Source organism: Vombatus ursinus, unplaced genomic scaffold, assembly GCF_900497805.2.
Source record: "Vombatus ursinus unplaced genomic scaffold, bare-nosed wombat genome assembly UNPS02014830.1, whole genome shotgun sequence".
Classification (NCBI taxonomy): Eukaryota; Metazoa; Chordata; class Mammalia; order Diprotodontia; family Vombatidae; genus Vombatus; species Vombatus ursinus.
This window is the reverse complement of record NW_020954608.1, coordinates 2,850,345-2,873,076: the sequence shown is the minus strand read 5'-3', so window position 1 is coordinate 2,873,076 and position 22,732 is coordinate 2,850,345. Positions and strand designations below refer to the sequence as shown.

The following is a 22,732-nucleotide window of genomic DNA, read 5'->3' as shown; positions in this document are numbered from 1 at the left end:
ATTAAACTTGATTAGATACAGCCCAATGTTCTAACTTGTCATCTCTCTGAATCCTCTGTCATCCAGTATGTTAGCTATCTTTCCAGTGCCATGTCATCTGCAAATTTAGTAAGCAGGATGATTCTTTTAAGTCACTAAATTTTTTTTTTTTTTGAAAGGACCTGTGATTTCATCAATGTACGTAGACTCCAATGAAGAGCTTCCTCTACAAGTGCAGACCAGTACCTTCTCTGCAACTTAGTCACAAGAGAATTTCCTGGGGCAATGGGAGATTATGACTTACCCAAAGTCACACTGCCAAGTATGTGGAAAAGGGGTACTTGAATCTGGGTCTTCCTGACTCCATGAAAGGCTACACATTACAGAATATTCCCTCTTTTTATCCAGTCATTCATAAAAATATTGAACATCACAAATTCATGGCCCATCCCAGTATAGCCTTTCTAAGCTGACACTGAGCCATGGAGGACTACTTTTTGGGTGCAGCCCTTCAAACAGCTCTGAATCCATCCATTTGTACAATTTGACTCACATCTCTTCAACAAGAATGGCATAGGAGACTGTCAATACTTTGCTAAAATTCTAAATTAACCACATCTACAGCATTTCTCTATCCCATCATTCTTTCTTCTTTTTAGTGAGGCAATCAGGGTTAAGTGACTTGCCCAGGGTCATACAGCTAGTAAATGTCAAGTGTCTAAGGCTGGATTTGAATTCAAGTCTTCCTGACTCCAAGGCCAGAGATCTATCCACTGTGCCACCTAGCTGCCCCTATCCCATCATTCTTGATGAAATCATACACTTTGTAATCACTACTTCCTTTTCAAGATGTTCACTAACCATCTGTTTAATAATATATTTTAGAATTTGGCAATCTCACAGGCCTATTTTGTAATTTTTATTAATTTTTTTTTTTAGGCAATTGGGGATAAGTGACTTGCCCAAGGTCACACAGCTAGTGTGTGTCAAGTGTTTGGTCAGAGGCTGGATTTGAACTCAGGTCTTCCTGACTTCAGGGCTGGTGCTCTATCCACTGTGCCACCTAGCTGCCCCCTTTTTAAAAAAAATTTTTTTTTTAAATTTTTATTTTTTGAGTAAAAGTTGAGACATTTGTTCTTCTTTAGTTCTCTGACACCTCTCCCACTCCACTCTCTCTCAAAGATCATCAATGAATACCTGACCTGACAGTTCTTTCAGTAACCTGGGCTTCGAAACTTGCAAGAGCAGCTGTATTAGGATCTCCTAACATTTCTTAGGTTTCAATTCCTTATTAGCCATTTTCATCCTTTCTAGTCCAGGTCACTTGACCTGACAAAAAAAAAAACAGGAATAGGAATCAAGTAGTTGTGTCTCCTTTCCATCACCATTGTCCCCCCTTTACCCCATAGATACTACAAGAAACTGAGATGATATATATGAAATCAAAATAGTATTTAATAAGTACCATGTGCTAGGCACTGGATTAAGGGCTTTGCAAACTTTAAGGTGATAAATAATTGTCAGTTATTATGCTGCGCCTCTCTTCTTTCCCTTAACATGCCTTTAAGTGGAAAACCCAAAAAAGGAATTAGCTATTCTGCATTTGACATAAAGTTCCAAAAGTTGTCTGGATAAGTTAAGTCCTTCATCAAATTCTTATCACTTTTTCCATGCCACAATGAAAGGTTTTCCTGAACTCATCAATGCTTAATACCTTCCTGTCCTGGTAGTGGGGAGTATACTCTGATGTTCACTTTTTCCTGTTTTAATTTAAAGTTCCCCAACATTGATATATTGTGTCTCCAGGACAGGTTTGTTTTCCATTCTTCCAACTATTTTCTCTTTATTTCCATGTGGTCAATAGCAGGGTCAGGATAATATCACTTGTCTTTGCTTCCATTTATCCTGACCCAAAAACACTCTATCATGCTTCCCCATTGGGGTTTCAGGATTTCCTCAACTGAGTTTACGTTCTTAATCTAATACAAAGCAACTCCTCTGTCTCTTACCCCTGACATGAGTTCCATTCTCAAGACTTAGTAAGGGCTAGGAGGTCACATTTTCCTGCTTTTGGTATAAGCTTTCAGACTATCTTGTTATTCATACATTGTGTATAAGTGAATAGACACTGGAGACTGGATTTCATTGCTGGCTCCTTTATTAGATTTTGTCTGTGAATTTTCCAATGTTTCTGTATTTTTCCTATGGGATCCAGTATTGTAGACAGGAGTTCTCCAAATCTCCTTTTATTAGATATATAAAATTCTTGAAAAAATGTGTGTGTAGACATAGGTAGCTAGACAGATGGATAGTCAGGGAATGAGTCTCGGTGTACTCATCTATAATGCTTGTACTACATACTTCACTGGGTATAAGTGAGCATGAAATAATAAAGTATATAAAACTTTAACAACTAAATCACTATAAAATGTTGCTAACATCATTAACAATAAAAGTTACTAGGAATGTACTACAGAAGTACAAGATATAGACTGACTTTCTAACTCAGATAAATTGGTAATGACAAAAGGGAAATTAAGATAGGCTGAAATGAAAATAAGGAAGTCAAGCGATGTTTATAGTAATGATCAATATTTAAGCAATGGAGACCTACTGCACACATCAGCTACTTTTTTTTTATTAAGCATTTTTAAGTTACTGCTTGTTAACTGAGGAAGGAATGTGTAACAAAATTCATTTTGATTTATGTTCTAAACTTATGAATTTAAAACAACCTGATTTGAAGTTTATTTAGACAGAAACCTGTCACTGAACCTACCTATGTTTAAGGCTAATAGGAAAATTGCAGAAATGTGCAACTACATTTGGAAAAGTCAAACAGGGTTAAACCTAGTACTTGGAACTTCAGTGCAGAGAGGTCAGAACTCTAAACTAAATGTCACTTAACTAATATGTTGTCTATGGTGTTCTATGCATCACAATCAACTATCAATTCTCAAAGCAGCTTTTTGGTGCCTCTTTTTGGGGAGACTTACTCTTACACTATAGTAAACTGTCAAGGGAGTGAGTTAATTATCCTTGACATTTACATTATAAATTGTATGTGTGTTTTTAAAGCAACTACAAATTTTCAGGTTTAAATTACTTCAAGATAGAGTAACCCATAAGGATCATGGCCCTAAAGCTAGAAGGGGAAAAGATGTCATCCTAGTTAAATACCACTTTATAGAGGAAACAGAGCCCTTGGGAGGTTAGGTGATTTGCCCAAGGTCACAAACAGTAAGCATCAGAGGCTTCAGATTACTAGAGCATTATTTACTGAACTAAAAAAGATAATAGGTCTAATCAGTATCTCATAAATTAAAAACAAATGCAGAATGTACTGGAGAGAACAGTGGATTGAAGTCATGAGATTCTAGTTCTAGTCCAGGGGTTCTTACTGGGATCTATAGAACCCCCAAAAGGTCTGTGTTTAGAGTTTAGAGGACTCATGAATGAGGATTGGAAAATTTACATCTTTATTTTCCCTAACTTCTAGTTGAGATTTGGCATTTCCCTGAATTATTTAATAACATTTTCTGAAAAGAGGTTTATGGGCCTCTACCAGCTTGGCAAAGAGGCCCACAAAAAAAGGTTAAGAAATACAGTTCTAGTCCAAGCTTTGAAATAAGCAAGTTAAATAACTATTGTCAAGTAACTAAACATCAGAATCAGGTTTGGCCTTTCCAAAAGGAAGTTATCTGGTCTCTATTTTGACCTCTTGAGGCAGGTGGATCCATTTTTAGAGATCCTTATTATGAATTTCTTTCTTCTATTCACCCAAAATCTGTCTGTATTGGACCTGGTTCTGCTTAGATTAAATCTAATCCTTCTGCCACAGAGTAACCTTTCAGTGGTTGAAGTCAATGATCATGTTTCCACTAGAGCTAATTATCATCAATTCCTTCAACTAATCTTTGTATGACATGGTAGAGTCTACCAATTAGATGCTTAGTCTAATGCTTCATCATGAAGTGGAGATCATTGTTTGGTGCTTAAAGGTTATATCAGTGTTGTATAAGCTCTGTAGGTTCCAATAATCAGGAAAAGGTATCTGAGTATCTGCCTGGTAGATTATGTATTTCTTTGTCCGTGGGCCAGTCTAAATTTGGATTAACTTCTGAATAGGATGGCTAATAGGTGATGAATTTTTCATGCATGGCAATTTGTAAAGATGCATCTAGTAGAGATGCACATCTTTACAATTAGTTTTCCCATTAAACCTAAAGACTGCCTACTTGAAGGAATACTCACATCAGTGAAATCACAGATTGTTGTCATAATTACATAAAATGGGGGAGGCGAAATCACTTAAAATTCTGGGGTCCACTGATTCTTCACATGTAAAATGAAAGGGCTGAATGAGATACTAACACCTCTTACAGTTGAAAATTTTGAATTTTCTATTAGTTATAGCTTGTATAAGTGGCATGTATGTACTGAATTGCACCATAATAATCACCAGCTGACCATGAAACTAAAACATTTAAATAAAAGTTTGCAAAGCTCTCAGTTTATAAGTAACAGACAGGGAGATAGGAAGATTAATTTTTTTTTTTAATAAATGTGCTTTGTTCACAAAAAAAGTGAAAAAAGGACAACATCAACTCAAACATACATTATCTGGTGTGCTAACCCTTCCACTCCTTGGCAACCATGGTATAACCACACCTGATCTAGTCATGATCCTGAAGAATTCAAACAAAAGATCATCACTTGCTTTTAAAACCCAATTATTCAGACAATCCTGCACTAGCTGACCATGCCTAGAAGGCATGACTCCCCCCTTGAATTTTTCACACCCAAATGAAATCATTCTGCAAAGTACCTATATAGTAAAACTATTAACTTTTTTCAAAGGCTCCTATATAGCATAACATATATCCTGACCACCAAGCCATAGGAATGGATTAATTTTAACACTTAAAACATTTACATGGCTTTTGTGGAGCATGTATTGGTTTGAATTCTGTGCCATCTCTGAATAAACAGTAAATTCAGAGTACCAAGTGATATTCACGAATTCAAACACATTTACACTAGATGGTAACAGGTTTGTAGACAACTTTAAAGTACTAATTGAAATACACCATGCACACTTTGGAGCATAAGCAAAATCAGCAACATGTGTAAACAATTTAAAGAATGTATATAGCACCAACATTTTAGCTGTAACATAACTGCTGACTCTAAGGCCATGCTGACATGAACATCCCTCTTCCCCATGATATTTTATTTACTTTCAAAGCGCTTTAAAATGTGTTTGTTTTCTTTGCTCTTGTAACTGAATTGAGTGAAATCAAAGAAAATGAACATGGCAGTGTAGGCACTCTGACCACAATGTAGTTTTGCAATTATCCTAAATTCAGCACTCCTTTTGGTTAGAAGAGATGACCGCACAGAGCTTAACTAGAAAGAAAAGTCAGTCTTAATCTGAGTAATATTATATTATCTAAAAAAGTGAATTATCTCAAATGATATTCTACCAATTTCAACCAACAATATACGTTTTAGAGAAATGACATTTTAGGTTAATTAAAATCTAATTTTCAGTAATTTAACAAGTAAAATCTAATTTGAAATAATAGATGTAAACAATCAATTGCTTACCTCTCAAATGATAAACTTTGTATTTCTAAATAAAATTTGACATTCAATCTTAACTACAGCAAGTCACAATAAACATAAAACAGTTCATATCAGAGTATAGAAGTGCAGTTTATGAATTTTAGGATCAGCTTATAGAAAATGCAGTCTTTTTCTTTTAAAGCAACGATGAAATCTGAAATTTTGATATTTCAGTGCAAAACCTCAGTATGAGGTATTTTTTAAATGTAATAACCACTTGAAAAAAAAATCCACATAGTGGCACTCTTAAAAATGTTAGGTTATGAGACAGTTTCTGGCTGATGAAAATAATGGTAAGATGGCCTAAATATTCCAGTTGTTAAAACTAGCTTGTCTTCACCTAGACAATTTTTCCCTTCATCTGTTTTCTGAAAAAAAGGTATTTTTTTTAATGAAGAAAAGGTATAAGTCCACTGCCATCTAATTCCAAAATAATAAGCTCCTCTGCTAGAATAGATAAATAAGAATACTAAACTACCAAAGAACAATTTTGTGATATTATCAGGTGGAGTATTTTACATTTTTTTTTTTAAATTCCAGAACTGAATTTTATTACTTAAATAAAAAGGTGAGGATCATAACAAATCATAAGATCATAACATCACAGCTCTTTTAACAAATTCAAATGTTAACATAGTTGCTTTGGGTCAGTGGGGAGCAGCATATCACTGCCTAATTTTAAAATTCTGTATATAGTGAACTAAGAGCCACCCACAAGTAATTACTAGAATATTTATGTACAAATCAATATGAGATGTATGAAAATACTAACTGGGTAATTAGGTTAATGGCATTCATTTACAAAGCTTTCTCCCCCAAAGGTTTCACTTTGGAGTAAAAAATAATTTTGTCAAACTCTACAAAAGGATACAATGTACGATATTCCTGCTTGAATGTGATACTATGCCTCACATTCCTCATCCCTAACAAGTTCTGGTTGAGCTTTTTATAACAGCAGAAGAAAAAAAACCACAATGAGTATTATTACTAATATCCATAAAGCACAGGCAATATTGGTTCATCAGCCAAAATTGAACGGAAAATAGCTTTCTGCTACAGACAATACTTTTGCTACCAAGAAAGAAAAAAAATTGATAAGTGCGTCCAAAAAAACCCCAAACAACCCAATCTTTTACTTCACATCAAATTTAACTTGTGAGTCAAAGTGCAAACTACAGTTTTCTATGCAAATACCTCAAATTTCCCCCACTTCATCTTAAATTCCAACAGTATTTAAAAGTAAAAAAGAAAAACATAGCAAAATGATGCTTCATTTTATACAACAGCACTGAAGAGAAAAATGTACCTTTCTATATTTTAGTGCTACAAATCCTAAATACTGTAACAGGAGTTTCTGCTACAACAGGAGTCATTTTGCATCAAATTTTAAGCTTTTCATATAAGAATAAATTTTAAAATTCAGAAGTAGAAAAAAATAGCAAACTCTGTAAACTTTTGCAATTTTTCTATGCAAACCGTGTTTTTAAGTACTGAGCCCATGTTAATATTTCATATTACTTTAGGCAAGAAAGGAGTCTGGACTGAAAAGGGCTTTTTTTGCATTTATATTAACTTAAAAGTAATATGGGATCTTCTAGCTCATAGAAAGGAATTGAGCTTGCTTGACTTTCTCCAGAATCTGAGTCATATGGAGCATCAGGAAGCTCCGTGAAACTGTAAGCCAGCTGTTCATCTTCTACATCAGATCGGACATAACAGGAAGGATTAGAGTATTCCTCATCTTCTACGCTGTTGAAATCTTGTGGAATATATAACATTCCTGGATAGTTCCTGCTAACCAAGTCAATGGTAGTTTTTAGAGAGATTTTCCTAAATGCCATTAGATGCATATGAGAAAATTTTGAATACTTAAAACGTTTAAAGCCTAGAGACTCTATAGCAATCTTCCAGCTTTTCATCATCATAGCATGTCGGTTTTGATGGGAGGAGTCAGGAGTGATGATGAGTAACAGGCCATTTAATACTAAAAGTTCATGGGCTTTTTTGCAACAAATCCATCGCTGATAAGGTGACGGGAAATAAGAAAGAAGGAGAGAAAAAACAACTACATGAAAAAGCTCCCCAGGAAGAGAATCAATTGGGTTTTTCAGCTGTTTCAAAAAGGCATCTATTGTATCCTGTGCAAGTTGGAGCGGCTGCTGAAGCTGCAGGTTCAGGAAGTCACATTTATAGACACTCTGGGGAGAAGAAAAGTAGAGCAAATTAAGACTTTGGAAATTACTGTTTGCTCAGAAATTAGAACAATTATGGACACAGAGTTTCCATCCTCCATAATAAAGCACATACACTCCCACTCCTTACTTCAAATTGTCATCCATTTAGAAAAGGTATTAAACCAAAATCTCTGAACATCTACTAAATATTTATGTGAATTTGTTTGCCTAACTTTAATTTTTCTTACATATCTCAATCACACTCAGTTGTACACTCTTGGGTAAGACATTATATGAAAAGATAAGAAAATTGCCAGAAAAAGCTAGGTTTACATTTATTTAAACTTAGATTATCAGGTCATATGTAGAATAAATTATTTGGGGTCATTCAATAATTTCTTTAAAAGCTTAGAAGTAATTTATTTGAAATTTCTATAGAAAACAAATCATACCTTTTAAAATTAAAAAAAAAATCTTAACAGCCTGGAATATTGAACAAATATAACTTAATAGGGATAAAGTATTGAACCTGGATTTAAAACATCAATCACCCAAACAGAAGTAGTAGGGGAAGATGTGATTAGGGGAGAATAACACATGAAAGACTTAAGAGGTTTTAGTTGACTGTCTTCAGAGTCAGTAGTGAATAGGGCTGCCAAAACTGTAAGATTTCATTCGTGGGAATAGTGTCAAGACTCTGGGAGGTGAGAGTTCCATTGTAGTCTGCTTTGGTCAAATAGCATCTAAAATGCTTTGTTTAGAACTAGGTGCTACACCTTGGGGTGTATCCAGAAGGGCATCTGAGATGGTAAAGGGCCTTGAAACTATATCATTTGAGGATTGCTTTGAAGAAGTGGAGAAACATGAAGATAAAGTGGGAGGTACGTGATAGTTGTCTTTAAATATCTAAAAGGCTTATGTGGGAAAAGTTTACATTTGGTTTTTGGGGACAAACAGGAAAAACTAGAATCAACGTTAAAAGTTTTAGAGCAGGAAATATAGGCACAAAAACTGATAACTTCCTATTAAATAATGAATTGATTTCTGGAGCACTAAATAAACACACACATACACATACACACACCATTTAAAGCGCAAACTTCTTCAGCCTTTTATTACTTCATTAATTATGCAAAAAGCCAACCACTTAGTTACACTGCCCAGAATGATATATCTTTCCACCTAAGAAGGAAATGAGCAAAAAAGCCAAGATAGGGAATTCTCTAGGAAAACAAAAAGGTTTAGTTATAGGGGTCACCACTGCAACTACAGATAAAATAAAAGGATTTTTTTTCCTAGGGGAGGCCTTAGGATGGAGGTAATAAAGATGTTGGGTCATAGGTTAACAGATCTTGTGTTGGAAAGGACCATGATACCATGTAGTCCAATGGCCTCACTGATGAGAAGATAAAAGCCCAAGTAGGCTGAGTAACTTGCTCACAGGTCTCAACATCAGTATGTCAGTATGCACTCAGGTTCTCTTGACTCTTGTTAACGTCATCAAGAAAAGATTAAATGATGATCAATACACTTTACTGAACAGGATAAACAAGTATAAGGCATATTTTTAGAACAATTTCCATCAGAACATTTAAAACTTACACATGACCTAACCCTCTGCTATTGTGAAGATTCCTTCAATAATTCCAAACAGGCAAAAATTTTACTACACTTCAATTCATATTATAGCCAAATAACTGAGCCAGAAAGAGAAAAGACACCAAAAGGGAGGGGGAAAAAGCAGTAGTCCAAGGTCATGTTAATGTTTTAATTAGTTATAATTATATTAATAAAATGAACATATAGATATGATATCTATATATACTATATAAATTATACAATAAATTAATAATTTGATTAATTACTAAGTAAAGATGCAAAAGCTAATATTCAATACTATAAATTTAGTTTTAAAAATATGACCAGTTAGATATACAGCCAATATGCTACTCGCTTCTGCTGCAAAGGAAGTGTACTTACATTTTTAGGAAGAAGTACATTTTAAAATATATTTATGAAATATGCAAGTGCAAAAATATACAAATAACTGATACCTCCACAGCAGGTACAATGTCTATGCCAACAGTCAGAAATTCTTCAAATTTTAAAAATGGATTAAAGCAGCTGCCAACATCAAGTAATCTGATCTTTCCTGAGGGTTGTAGCAACCTGAAAACAGAGATGATGAAAATTATTAATTGTTGCTTAAAACATAACATTTTAACAATTATCTGCAAATAAAAAGGAAAATATGTAAATAAATGTGGCCCAAATGATACCTGAAGTTGGCCAGCTCATTCTTTGACTATTTATATTTGACAAAAAGTATGCAATGTATGCATCTTTTACTCTAACTTGTTTTGGTGATACAAAAAGACCGAAGTTATCAATTTCTTTTTCATTGTTACTAAAGAGTTTTTCTCTACTATCTCATTTTCCAGTCTATGGTATATCTGAGAAGTTGCAGGACATGTAAGGAACAGGGAAAACTCTTAAAGAGACCAAAAAGACGATATACATTTATACACTAAATGTATATCTACTTTAATCAAATAAATGTATATACATTTATACACTAAATGTATATCTACTTTAATCAAAATACAGTTATGTCATCCCAAATCAGAAAGATGAATGCTTGAAGACAACAAAAACAGAAACACTGGCACTGGTACAATGAGTTCAGATCAGATATACACAATTATTCCTTTTGTGGTTTTTTTTTTTTTGGGCAAAAAAATTAAATGCACATAAAATAACATAAAAATTGGGGAAAATATAGTATACTCATGATTTTGTTTAAACCTTGCCTGAGAAATTCGAGGTTTAATTTTGGAAGTGTGTTGCTGCCAGAGTACATCTTCTATTCTGCAGGGCTTATAATATGATATCTAATTTCCTTAATAACTGTGTTGGTTATGTGAAGAAAAGGCAGAATAGTATGGTGGAGAAAGTGCAGGATGACCTGTGTTCAAATACTATCTGTAACCAAAAGAATGACTACATCTCAAGTTTGTAATGAACATGCACACTTCAAAATACCTAGATATGTTAAAAAAAAAAAAAAATGACTGTGAAGGTCTGGTAGTTGAAGGCCTATGATGGGCATTTCTGGGTATCTTGATCAAATGTTTTTTTGCTGTTAATGGCTGAATCTGTTTTATGTTACATACTAAACACCGGACAGTGAACGTGAAGATACCAGTATAGTCTTACATAGGCACAGCCACGTATTACATTAGCTAAAAGCTGATTGGTTGAGTTCCCCCTAAAAGCAAGTTATATCAAATTTAGGCTGCCATATAGGCTACTGTGTAGGCCAAATCTAAATCCTCATGACTCAGCAATCTGTGTGATGCTTCTTTCTGTAAACATTCTGTTGGTAAAAGAGGCACCAAAATTCACTGGAGAAAAGAACTCCTTTAAAAGCAGAATAGGTCAAATGGAAAAGGAGGTACAAAAATTCACTGAAGAAAATAATTCCTTAAAAATCAAAATTGGGCAAGTGGAAGCTAATGTACTCCACGAGACTTTAAAAAACAATAAAACAAAGTCAAAAGAATGAAAAAATACAAGAAAATATATAATACCTCATTGGAAAAACAAATGCCCTGGAAAATAGATCAAGGAGACATAATTTAAGAATTACTGACTATGTGAAAGCCATGATCAAAAGAGAGCCTATACAACCTATTTCAATTAATTATAAAGGAAACCTGCCCCAATATCTTGGATGCAGAGGGTAAAATAGAAATTGAAAGAATCCATTATCACCTCCTAAAAGAGGTTCCAAAATGAAAACTCCCAGGAATATTATGACCAAATTCCAGAGCTTCCAGGTCAAGTACAAACTACTGCAAGCAGCCGGAAAGAAACAAGTCAAATATCATGGAGTCAGTCAGGATCTCATAAGATTTAGTAGCTTCTATCTAAGTAAAAGGAGCAGAGGACTTATGAGCTAGGACTACAAGCAAGAATAACCTATCCAGCAAAACTTCAAGGGGAAAAAAAAAGATATTTCATGAAATGGAGAACTTCCAAGCATTCCCGATGAAAAGACGAGAACTGAATAGAAAATTTGACACTGAAACAGAAGACTCAAGAGAATCATAAAAAGGTAAACATAACAAAGTAATCATAAGGGACTCTAAAATAAAGTTAAACTGTTTACATTCCTATATGGGAAGATGTCACACATAACTCCTCAGAACTTTATCATTATTAGAGCAGTTAAAAGGAGTCTACACAGAAAGAACGCATGGTTGTGAGTCAATTATGTTGGGATGATCTCCTTAAAAAAAAAATGTAGAGGTGAGAAAAAGGAATGCACTGGGAGAAGAGAGAAGGGAAAGACAGAATGGGGAAATTTTTCTAACGTAAAAAAGTGCACAAGGAAGAGCTTTTATAATGAAGGGGGAAATGGTGGAGTGGCAGGTAATGCTTGAACCTCACTCTCAATGTAATTAGTTCAGAGGGAAGAATATCTACATACACACTCAGTTTGGTATAGAAATTTATCTTACCCAGTAAGGAAATGAGATAAGAGAAAGTGGGAGTAGGGAGGGAGAGAGAAGGATGAATGATAAAAGGGAGGGTTGCATTAAGGGAGGCAGTAGTCAGAAGCAAAATAGGCTTTTGAGAAGGGACAGAGGAGAGATAGGGAGAGACAGAGAGAGACAGAAACAGAAAATACACAGTAAACAATACTGAATGTGAAGGAGATGAGCTAACTCATTAAATGGAAGCAGAGAGCTGAATGGATTAGAAACCAGAATCCAACTATATGTTGTATACAAGAGACACATTTGAAACAGAAAGACACACAGTTAAAATAAATGGCTGCTTTAGATGCTGTTCCTGGAGCAGAATCTATAATGCTTCAGCTGAAGTATAAAAGGGCAGGGGCAGCAGTCATGATCTAAGATAAATAAAAAGCAAACAGACCAAATTAAAAGAGATAATCAAGGAAATGACATTTTACTAAAAGGTACCATAGCCAAGTAATACGAAAAAATTTTATAGCAAGTTTCTCAGATAAAGGCCTCATTCCTCAAACATATAGGGAACAGAAATAAATTTCAAAAATAAGAGCCATTCCCCAATTGATAAATGGTCAAAGAATTCAGAAGTATAAATCAAAGCTATTTGAATTCATATGAAATATTCTGTAAATCACTACTGATTAGAGAAATGCAAAATAAAACAACTCTGAGGTACCTCATGCTTATCAGAAATGACATATGTTGGAAGGGATGAGGGGAAATAGGTACTAATGCATTGTTGGTGGAGTAGTGAACTGGTCCAAAGAACTGGAAATCAAAGGCACATTCATCAGTTGGGGAATGGCTGAACAAGTTGTGACAAATGATTATGATGGAGTACTATTGTGTTACTAGAAATGCAGAGGGGGTTGGTTTCAGAAAAACATGGTAAGACCTACATGAACTGATATAAAGTGAGAAGAACCGAGATTATTATTGTTCAAATAACCACAAAGTTATAATGATGATCAACTATGAACGACCTGACAACTCTGATCATCACAATGATCCAAGGCAATTCCAAAGGATCATGATTAAAAAAAGCTATCCCACCTCCAGAGAGAGAACTGATGAGCTCTGACTGCAAATTGAAGCATAACATTCTCATTTTTTTTTTTGGCTTTGTTTTGCAATATGGCTACTATGGAAATGTTTTGCATGAATTCACATGTATAATTGATATCATATTGCTTGCCTTCTCAGTGGGTGAGGGAGGGAAAGGAGGAACCCAAAATTCAAAAAGAACGTTGAAAATAAGTAATAAATAAGTTGAAAGTAAGCAATAAAGATTTTTAAAGCCTTATTTAAAAAAAAAGATTTCATGCAGGTGTTAATTATTTTAAGTATGATCTTCACATTCAGTTTTTACTTCAAGAGGAATGAAAGGAAAAGGTATTTATTAAGTCCTTGCTATATGCCAAGCCCTGTGCTATATGCAGAGGATAAAAACAGAAAAATAAATGAGTTCCTACTCTCAAGCAGCTCATATTCTAAACAGGTTGAGAAAAGAAATACACAAGGGGTATCTGCTGCAAAATAGCTAGAAAGGCACACTGGTCCTCAGCAAGCAGTGGTGAAGCAGATAGTAATGCACCTTCTTTTAATGTAACTATAAACTACACCTGTTGAATCATTTGATGGTGGGGGAAACACTGTTTTGTTGGTTGTTGTTTAGCCAGTTAAATGTTCTAAAGGTATTCAGATACAGCTTTTTCTTTAATATCTTTTTGTTCAGTGTGTCTTGCCTGAAGGAGACCAAAGTATTTATAAGTATTGCCTTCAGCCATTGATTCCATGTGACTTCTAGGTTCAGGTTTAAAGGCTTCAGTTTCTGTATTTCCTTGATGGAAGAATTTTACAATGGCATTTAAAAAAATCATTGGAGAAAGATTCCACAAGATGAAAGAGCTATTTGATTAATTTTTCAGCAGGGCCATAAAACTTGCAGCTTGATACCTAACCATGTACATTAAATGATTAATAAGATGTTTTGGTTAGAACAGTTTTTAAATGTGAACGTCACATACTCTAGCATTCTCATTATGCCAGAATATCTATTCCACGCGTTTAGAGTGAATAAGCCATGAACGTGGCTTACTGTTATCCTCATCATTAATAAAAAGGTGGGAAGGGGCAGCTAAGTGGCACAGTAGATAGAGCTCTGGCTTTGGAGTCAGGAGGACCTAAATTCAAATCCAGTCTCAGACGTTTGATACTTACTAGCTGTGTGATCCTGGGCAAGTCACTTAACCCTGATTGACTCACCAAAAAATAAATAAATAAATAAAAAAAAGTGGGCACACAGCCTGCAAAGGTAAGTGCAAAAGGACTTAGCAAATGATTGTAAGGAGAGGGAGAAAGTCAAAGATCATGCAGAGGTGATAAACAATTATGACAAATTAACAACGGTACTGCTAACACAGACACAGACACAGACACACACACGTTTCATGAAAAGAAACCGATTTCAGGAGAAACCTGTTTCGGTATGGATATTTTGAGCTTTTGGTACCAGTCAGAGTATTAGGTAGAGATATAGGTAGGTAGCTGGAAATGGGGAATTTTTATCTTGGAGAAGCTAGGACTGGATACAGAGATTTGGGGGGCATCCTCATAGAGATGGTAGTTGAAGAATTCTAACTACTTAACTACTTCAAATTGTTCTGGGGATCACATGAGTATTTTATAAAGCTACAAAATATTATGCCTAGGAACAGTAATGTCAACTTCTTACAAAATATCTTAATTTGGAAATATTTTTTAAAAATTTAAAAAATTTTATTTAAAAAAAAAAAAAAAAAAAAAAAAGGAAAGTACTTAACTAGAGGAAACCTTAGGAGAGATACCAAGCTGAAACTGTAAAGAGTAGGTAAGATCAGTGTGGGAGAAAGAATGGAAGAGAATCAACATGGAGATAGACTTCTGGGAAGGCCTTATGCCAAGGAGGTGGAAAAAGAAAGAGAAGCCACTAAAAGAAGAGAAAGAAGGTTAAAGAGGTGAAGAGAATTAAGAGGAAACTATGTTACAGAAACCACCATAACCAGAGAGCAGCAAGGAAGAAGAGGCTGTCAACAGCTAAGTGCTCTAGAGAGCAAAAGGCTACAGACTAAGACAAAGTCACTGAATTTGGCGACGAGGTAATCAATGACCCCTGAAAAAGGAAATTTCATGACAACGGAGAGCACAAAAGCCATAAAGAGGAGTGACTGATGACAAAAAACTAATACATGGCTATTATTAAAAGTAAAGGTTAATTTTTATTAGATTGACTTCTAAATTATTTCTAAGATAAAACAAGCATGAAAACTGGTGACTCAATGATAAATTACAGAAAAGTAAAGAGTTGCTATGTATTTGTCTCCACTTCGTTCAAATATCACTGGTACAGATAGAAATTACCAGCTAAAAAGTAATACCTCTTGTGTTTCCAGAACATTTAAAGAAGTTGATTCATTTCTAAAGCTGGAAATTTCAAATGCAGAAGTCTTAAAAATATATTTTCATAACTTTAATCACTTTTATGTTCAATAATGGGGAGAGTGGTTAAGAAAATGAATTACATTTTTAGGTTAAAGTGTTAGTTTTTTAGGTTAACTCCATGACAAACATAAGTAACTCCTCATGTTCAAGGTAAGAAAAACCTATTTTGATTAGAGAGCAGCATAGATCTGATTTAATAATCTAAAAATATTCTCATCTATTAAGACAATGTCAAAAGTTATTGATCACCAAGGTGTTTTAAACTTAAAAAAAAAAGTAGATATATTCACTAAAGCAAAATAGTGTGAAGAGTTGTGGGATATATGGATGTTGCTTCTGCATATCACTCAGTCAAAGGTTAGAGTCAGAGAAAGAGTTTTTCCACAAAAAGTCCTAGTGGAAAGGAATGCAGTCTGCGAGCTAGGTGGAAGTTGGACAAAAGGAGTTACATTAGAATAAGATAACACTCTTGGTGGTTAACAGACTTAACTGTTGGAAAACCAGTTCTGAGGTTAAGGTATAGATTAACATAAAAAGAGGTGTTGTTCCCAAGTAAGGGCCAGGGTCACGGAATTGTGGGAAGTGGGAGATGTAATTAGGGGTGGAGACTCAAGTGGGGAAATTAGGTGCTTTGGATAGACTGTAACCTCTATAGTACCCAACAAATGGTGAACAGAGGAAGGAAATTGGAATGGAGAATCAGGAATAAAAAGGTGTGCATTTGTAGATACATGTGCTCTCACATGTGTGTTCTCACACATGCGGGACAGCTGGCCTTCCCAGGTTGTTAATAAAGCTTCTTCTTGATTCAACAATGGCTTCGTGAAATTCATTATATTGATATAGGTAACAGAGCTCATAGTAAAATTCTGCCACCAGTTGGTTTAGAAAGACTCTCAATGATAAGAAAATGGCATGTCCAAATAAGCACTCATGATTCAGCAGATGAGTTATTCTGGATAACTAAGATTTTAAAATTTTGATAATATGCAATAATGGAAAGCAGCAGAAAATCATCGGATTTAGACATGAATAGACTAGATCAATTCCTCAGTTCAACTCTCTCATCTTAAAAATAAGGAAACCGAGGTTCAGATAGATTGACTTGCCCCAGTCACAAAACTAAAATGTGCTAGAACTATAATCCAAACACAGGTCTTTCAGCTCCAGTGCTCATCATTAATAGGCAGGTAGTAGTACAGTCGATAAAGCACTGGTTGTAGTCAGGAAGATCTGAGTTCAAATCCTGCCTCAGGCACCAGCTGTAGACAAGTTACTCAACCTGTCTGCCTCAGTTTCCTCACCTGTAAAATGGGATAATAGTTCCACCAACAATCCAGAGTTGCTGTGAAGATCAAATGAGATATTTGCAAAGCACTTAGCAAAGTATCTGACACATAGGAAGCATTTAATAAATGGTTGTTTTTCTTTCCTTCCTTCGTTCCATAGACTATATATTCACTTATATGTGAGGCATATTTAATGTTTTGGGATTTCTTTTCAAACCAAATAAAAGCTATACAGCACAAGTTTGCAAGCATAGCTGTCTTCTTTCAAAACTTGGATGTAAGGATCTTCCCTGATTTTATTAAGATCTGAAATACTCTAGACCATATAAAATAAAGAATTTTAGATTTAAAGTACTATTTTCATGTTTTAAAACTTTTTTATAGTAGTCAGTTGTCATCATCTCATTCCAAGAATGAGAATGGAATCATAGTATGGTTTACACGATTGATAATATTTAACATTCGTTATGGGGTGGGTGTATAATCTATATTTTACATATAAAGAAAATGAGGTTCACAGAATCCAAGAGCTGGCAGCGACTTCTTGGCTCAACATCAATCTCAGAATCCTTTCTACAGTATTTCCCCACGTGGTTATGCAGTCTGCTTCTGAAGATCTCTACTGAGGAGGAAGTTACTTGTTCTCATTGTTAGGAACATAAAATGGGCACCTACTGCCCTGGTAAGGCCCCATCTGGGTGCCAGAAGAGTAACTCTAATCACTCTTCCACACAATAATCCTTCAAGCTGTTGAAGAATAACACTACAAATCTTTTCTTGTTTAGGCTAAATACCCCCAGCCCCTTTCCTGCCAGTTCCTTCCGCCTATTCCTGTATGGCATGTTTTAGAACCCTTTTACCATCTGTGTGATCATAGACACATCACTTTACCATTTTCCTCCTCCATAAAATGGAAACAATAATACTGACAGTATCTAACATACTGAGTTGTTGTGAGGATCAGATAGGATAATGTGCAGAAAATGTTTTGTAAATATAAAAATATTAATTCAAATGTCAGCTATCTTAAGGAAAACAAAATCTTTTACATAGTAAACTGAATATGACAAAATAATTTAACAAGACAACAGACTTAAAAACTGGCTTTGCACACTCAATCTGAGATAAGTGACATCTTTAATGTCGACAGAAATGATATGTCCAGATTTATTTTGCATATTAGAGAGAAGATGTACATTTGCTATATTTTCCAGTAAGTCCAGTTAATAGACTTTCGGAGAACATTTTAATATGAAGAAAATAAATATTACCTGAAGATAATTAAAAAATATTTTCTGCAATTCTAAATATCAAAAGTTTTTATGAAGTGTTTAAGGTTGTTTTTTACTTTCTGATCTGAAAGGACTCCAAATTTTAAACATCCCTACAGCTGTACATGTATTTTAATGGCATGTAATGAAATTATGTTTCTATGATTTGTTCTTTAATACACCAATTATTTAGTCTCCATTTAAGTTTGAAACCTTTCCTGAAAAGGTCTTTATTGTTTTTATTCAATTGTAATTAGCAGAAAGTAGAAATAATCCTTTGCTCTCATTTATCTGTCTATAGTGCTTTTATAATATGATATAGTTTCCCCATTTATTTTTTCTAACCATGTCTTTTTGCTGTTTTCTCATTGAAAATCGTAATTGTTACTCTTGCTTTTTTTTTGTTTACTTGAAGCATAATAAATTCTGCTCTAGCTTCATATTTGTGAACTGTGTAAAGATTATAACCGTGTAAAGATTATACATAAAATAATATATTACATAATACATAAAATAAAATATTGCTGGATTCTGTTGTTTAATCCTATGCCCTTTGTTTTCCGGGTGAGTTCATCCTATTCATAGTTTTAATCGTTAATTAAGTGTTTCTTTCCATCATATCCCCTAACACATTTTCTTCTTTTGTCTTGTTGTCCTTAATTTACAGAAGGGTGTTTAAGAAAAGGAATGAGATTACACTAATGATCTGCAATTCCACTAGTGATCTGTTTCCACTCCACTACCTTTCTTGCCCAGACCATGATTACTGGTGCTTATACTTTTTTTCTGTTTAATCCTTCCTTATGATCCAGCCTCCAAAGATAAAGTCTGTTTTGTTTGTGTTTATTCATTCCAACTCTATCCTTCCTCTATAAATCCATCTCTTTCATTTCCTTGTCCCTACCTGTTTGCCTGTTAAGTTCAATGTTTACTATGAACTACATTTACGTTTAATTTATCTTTGGTTAGATCAGATGAGTGAGTTTCATGTTGACAACAGCTCCAACTCCTTTACCTCAGAATAGTTCACACAAGATTATAACACCATAAAGAAAAACATCTCTTCAAAGACTTGAGAATTGATAAATGCAAGGAACCACTATAACTCTAGAGATCAATGATGAAACATGCTTCCCACCTCCTCACAGGTGATGGACTAGAGGAGCAAAATGAAACATACATTTTTGGATAAGGGCCAATATGTAGATTTCTTTTGCTTGACAGTGTTATCATTGGTAGCATTTTTTTGGTTGATGGGGGGGAGGAGTTGTGATAGTAGTGCAAAAACAAAAAATAACATACTAAACAAAGCATTAAAAAGGAGAACAGGATATTCAAAAGGAAACAGACAAGCCCGTTCCACCCTTCCCCTATCCATTTAAAAAAAAAAAGCAAAGCAGATAATAAATCCTTGTAGCAAATATGCATGGTCAAACAAAACAAATCCCCCACAAGAAGCATGTCCAAAAATGTTTTACCTTATTCTGCATACTGAATCCAGCCCAATCACTCACCAACTTATCAGACTGGAATCAAATGATGTTATTTCCAAATACTAAATACACACTCATGGGAGGAATACTTGCTGCTATTAAGACTATTCAAAACAATGTACTAGAGGGCATAAATACGATCTTGCCAAAGAGAAGATTCTCTCCCCCCAAAGTCCCACTTACTTAGATGTCACTTTCTCATTTAAGACTCTAAAGCAATCGTATATTTCAAGTCCTAACTAAAATTCCACCTTCTGCAAGAAGCCTTTCTCAATCCCTCTTAATTCTAATGCCTTCCTTCCATTAATTATTTCTTTTTTTTATCCTGTACAAAGTTTGTCTGTACCTATTTGTTTGATTGTTATCTGCCCCAGTAAATTATGAGCTCCTTGAGGCCAGGGGGCTCACTTTTGTCTTTTTTTGTATCCCAAGCACTAAGCACAGTGTTTGGCACACAATAAGCTTACTAAATGGTTACTAAAAATGCTTACTAAAAAAGTATGTTTTCTTTAAATTAGAAAGCTGATTTCCATTCCATAATGCATATTTGTCAATATTGGAACACTAAAAGATCATAACATACTGAATGTGATTAACTTCACGAATACTGGCAAACAAACACCTTAAAATTTTGTTTTAGTCAATAGAACATTTAGTTATTACTCAGAAAGAACTATGTATTAACTGAACAAATGGGTGATTGTAGACACAAGGGGGAAATTGAGTAAATGACTTTGAAAAGGATGACTAACTAAAATAATCAGTACAGTGTTTTCTATTTTCAATGTGCAATCCTATACCCCTATTAATTTACATCTTTCTCTGATAAAGCATACTGCATACACTGCCAATTTCTACATTCTTACTATACAAAAACAGCACTGAATAAAAACCAAAAACCTGGATAAAAATTCTTCCTGTGATACTGCTGGCTACATTTAAACACCTCTCTGAAATACTTGTTTTGCACTTGTCACTTTTCCCATTTGTTTTACTGGGTTCACTTGTGTAGATCTTTAACTGCAAGATGAAGCAGAAATAAGCAGCACCTTGAAGCAAGAATTCAGAACATAAAATCCCTTCACTGTAGAGGGTCTTTCTATTATCTGACTTCCCTTTCAAGTATTCCTAAACTTTGTTCCAAAAACATATGAACAGGCTTTCTAAAAAAGAAAAATCAGTAAGTGAAATTTCCTCTAAAACAATTATGAAGGAAATACAAAATATACTTAACATATGTAATCAGGCTTAATTTCTTTTTCCTCCAAAATGCCCTTAACTTTCTCTGACTCTGGATAAGCATTTAGAGGTTCTGTAAATAGAGCTCAAAAAATTATCCATTGTCTGTTTATTGTTTTATGTGAATATATCCTGCTTATTTTTCTGAAAGGACTGTGTAAATAGTCTAACATTTTTCATATATTCTACCTTCTACACAGTTTTTACCCTAAAAGAGTTTATAGACTGTTAGGAGGACAACATGTACAGAGATTTTATAAAACAAACAGAAGGTAATTTGGGGAAGGTAGGAGAGGTATGCAGAGCAGGGAGGCTGGGGAAATCAGGAGGCCTCATGTAGGAAGTAACATCTGAGGCATACTTTGAAGGAAACTAGGAATTCTATTTAGTGAGGAGAAAATGTACTCCAGGCATGGGGGAGAGCTTGTACAAAGAAATGAAGAGGGAATGTCATATGTGAGGGAAAGAAAAAAGTCTAGTTTGGCTGGATTATAAAGTATTTTTTGGGGGGAGGGGTGATATATGATAAAGCTGGAAAGGTAGATTGGAGCCTTAAGGATTTTAAATGCCAAAAAGTAGTTTTTATTTGATCCTAGAGGTAGCTGGGAATTATTGGAGTTTAATTACCAAGAGTAATAACAGTCAGGGATGTGGTTTTGGGACTATTCCTTTGTCAGCTGAGTCAGGATTTTCTGTTTTACCCTACACCAAGTCTGAAAAAGAAAGGCAATATTTATTTTTCTTCAAGAAAATTTCCTCCCCAAATAGTTTATAATGGTCAAGATGTAGCAATTATTCTGGAACTCTGAAGTATGAAGGTACAATATTTATGGTTACATCCTCTAACTAGGATTTTTAGCATGTTTGAGTAAATTTAGGCAATATTTACCCTATTTATTGACTCATCCTTCAGTTTTCATTAATGGTCTAATGAACTTTTAAAGAGTCTTCCATTTGGATTCGTGGAGGGAGCACCCATAATAATGAAATGACAGATTAATTAAATATTAAATGTTAAAGCATGCTCAAAACAACACACACAAAAGACACACTGCTCTCACGCAGTCTGAATTTATGGCAGATGTATTATTTCCTAGTGTTTTTTTTAAAATCACTTTTAGGAAACTAAATTAAGGCAAACTTAAGTATCTCTTATTGCAAAATAATTATGCTGCAGGTACACCAGCAAATTATTCCATATTTTGTGTGATTTTAAACTGTTAACACATTTTTACAGTTTGCTTATTTTCCCCACTTTTGTGAAATTCCTCCACCCTTTCCTCAAAGAACCAAAGTCTTAGGAGATTAAACAAAATCCTTAAATTTGAGCCTCAAAAACTATTTGGAAGACATCAAAATAGGGATAACAAACCTTGTTCCTGAAGAGTTTTCTAACCCCAAGAGAAAACTTAGTTTCTAATATTTGCTTTCATTTTTAAAGTACTTTTACATTCCAGTAGTCTCATTTCTAACAAAACACTAAGAGCTAATCCCATCTGCCATACTCATTCTTAAAATGGGAGAAATGAAGCATAGAGATTAAGTGATTTATGCTTCCTGTGATTATATGTTGTGACTCAGACTATGGTATGGTACAAGCTTTCAAGGTATCAGAAAGCTTCAAGTAACTGGCACTTT

At 34.4% G+C, this 22,732-nt stretch overlaps 1 protein-coding gene across 1 annotated transcript in view; it reads right to left on the bottom strand.

The window, feature by feature from the left end:
- Positions 1 to 4,515: 4,515 nt before the first annotated feature.
- The window catches only part of BMT2 (base methyltransferase of 25S rRNA 2 homolog), a 59,993-nt gene continuing 41,776 nt past the window's right edge, over positions 4,516 to 22,732 (bottom strand). Inside the window, exons 4-5 of the mRNA XM_027838863.1 lie at positions 9,836 to 9,950; positions 4,516 to 7,805 (exon numbers count right to left, since the gene is read on the bottom strand). Coding sequence (XP_027694664.1) covers positions 7,176 to 7,805; positions 9,836 to 9,950 — 745 coding nt within the window. The 3' untranslated portion in view covers positions 4,516 to 7,175. The remainder of the gene's footprint in view (positions 7,806 to 9,835; positions 9,951 to 22,732) is intronic.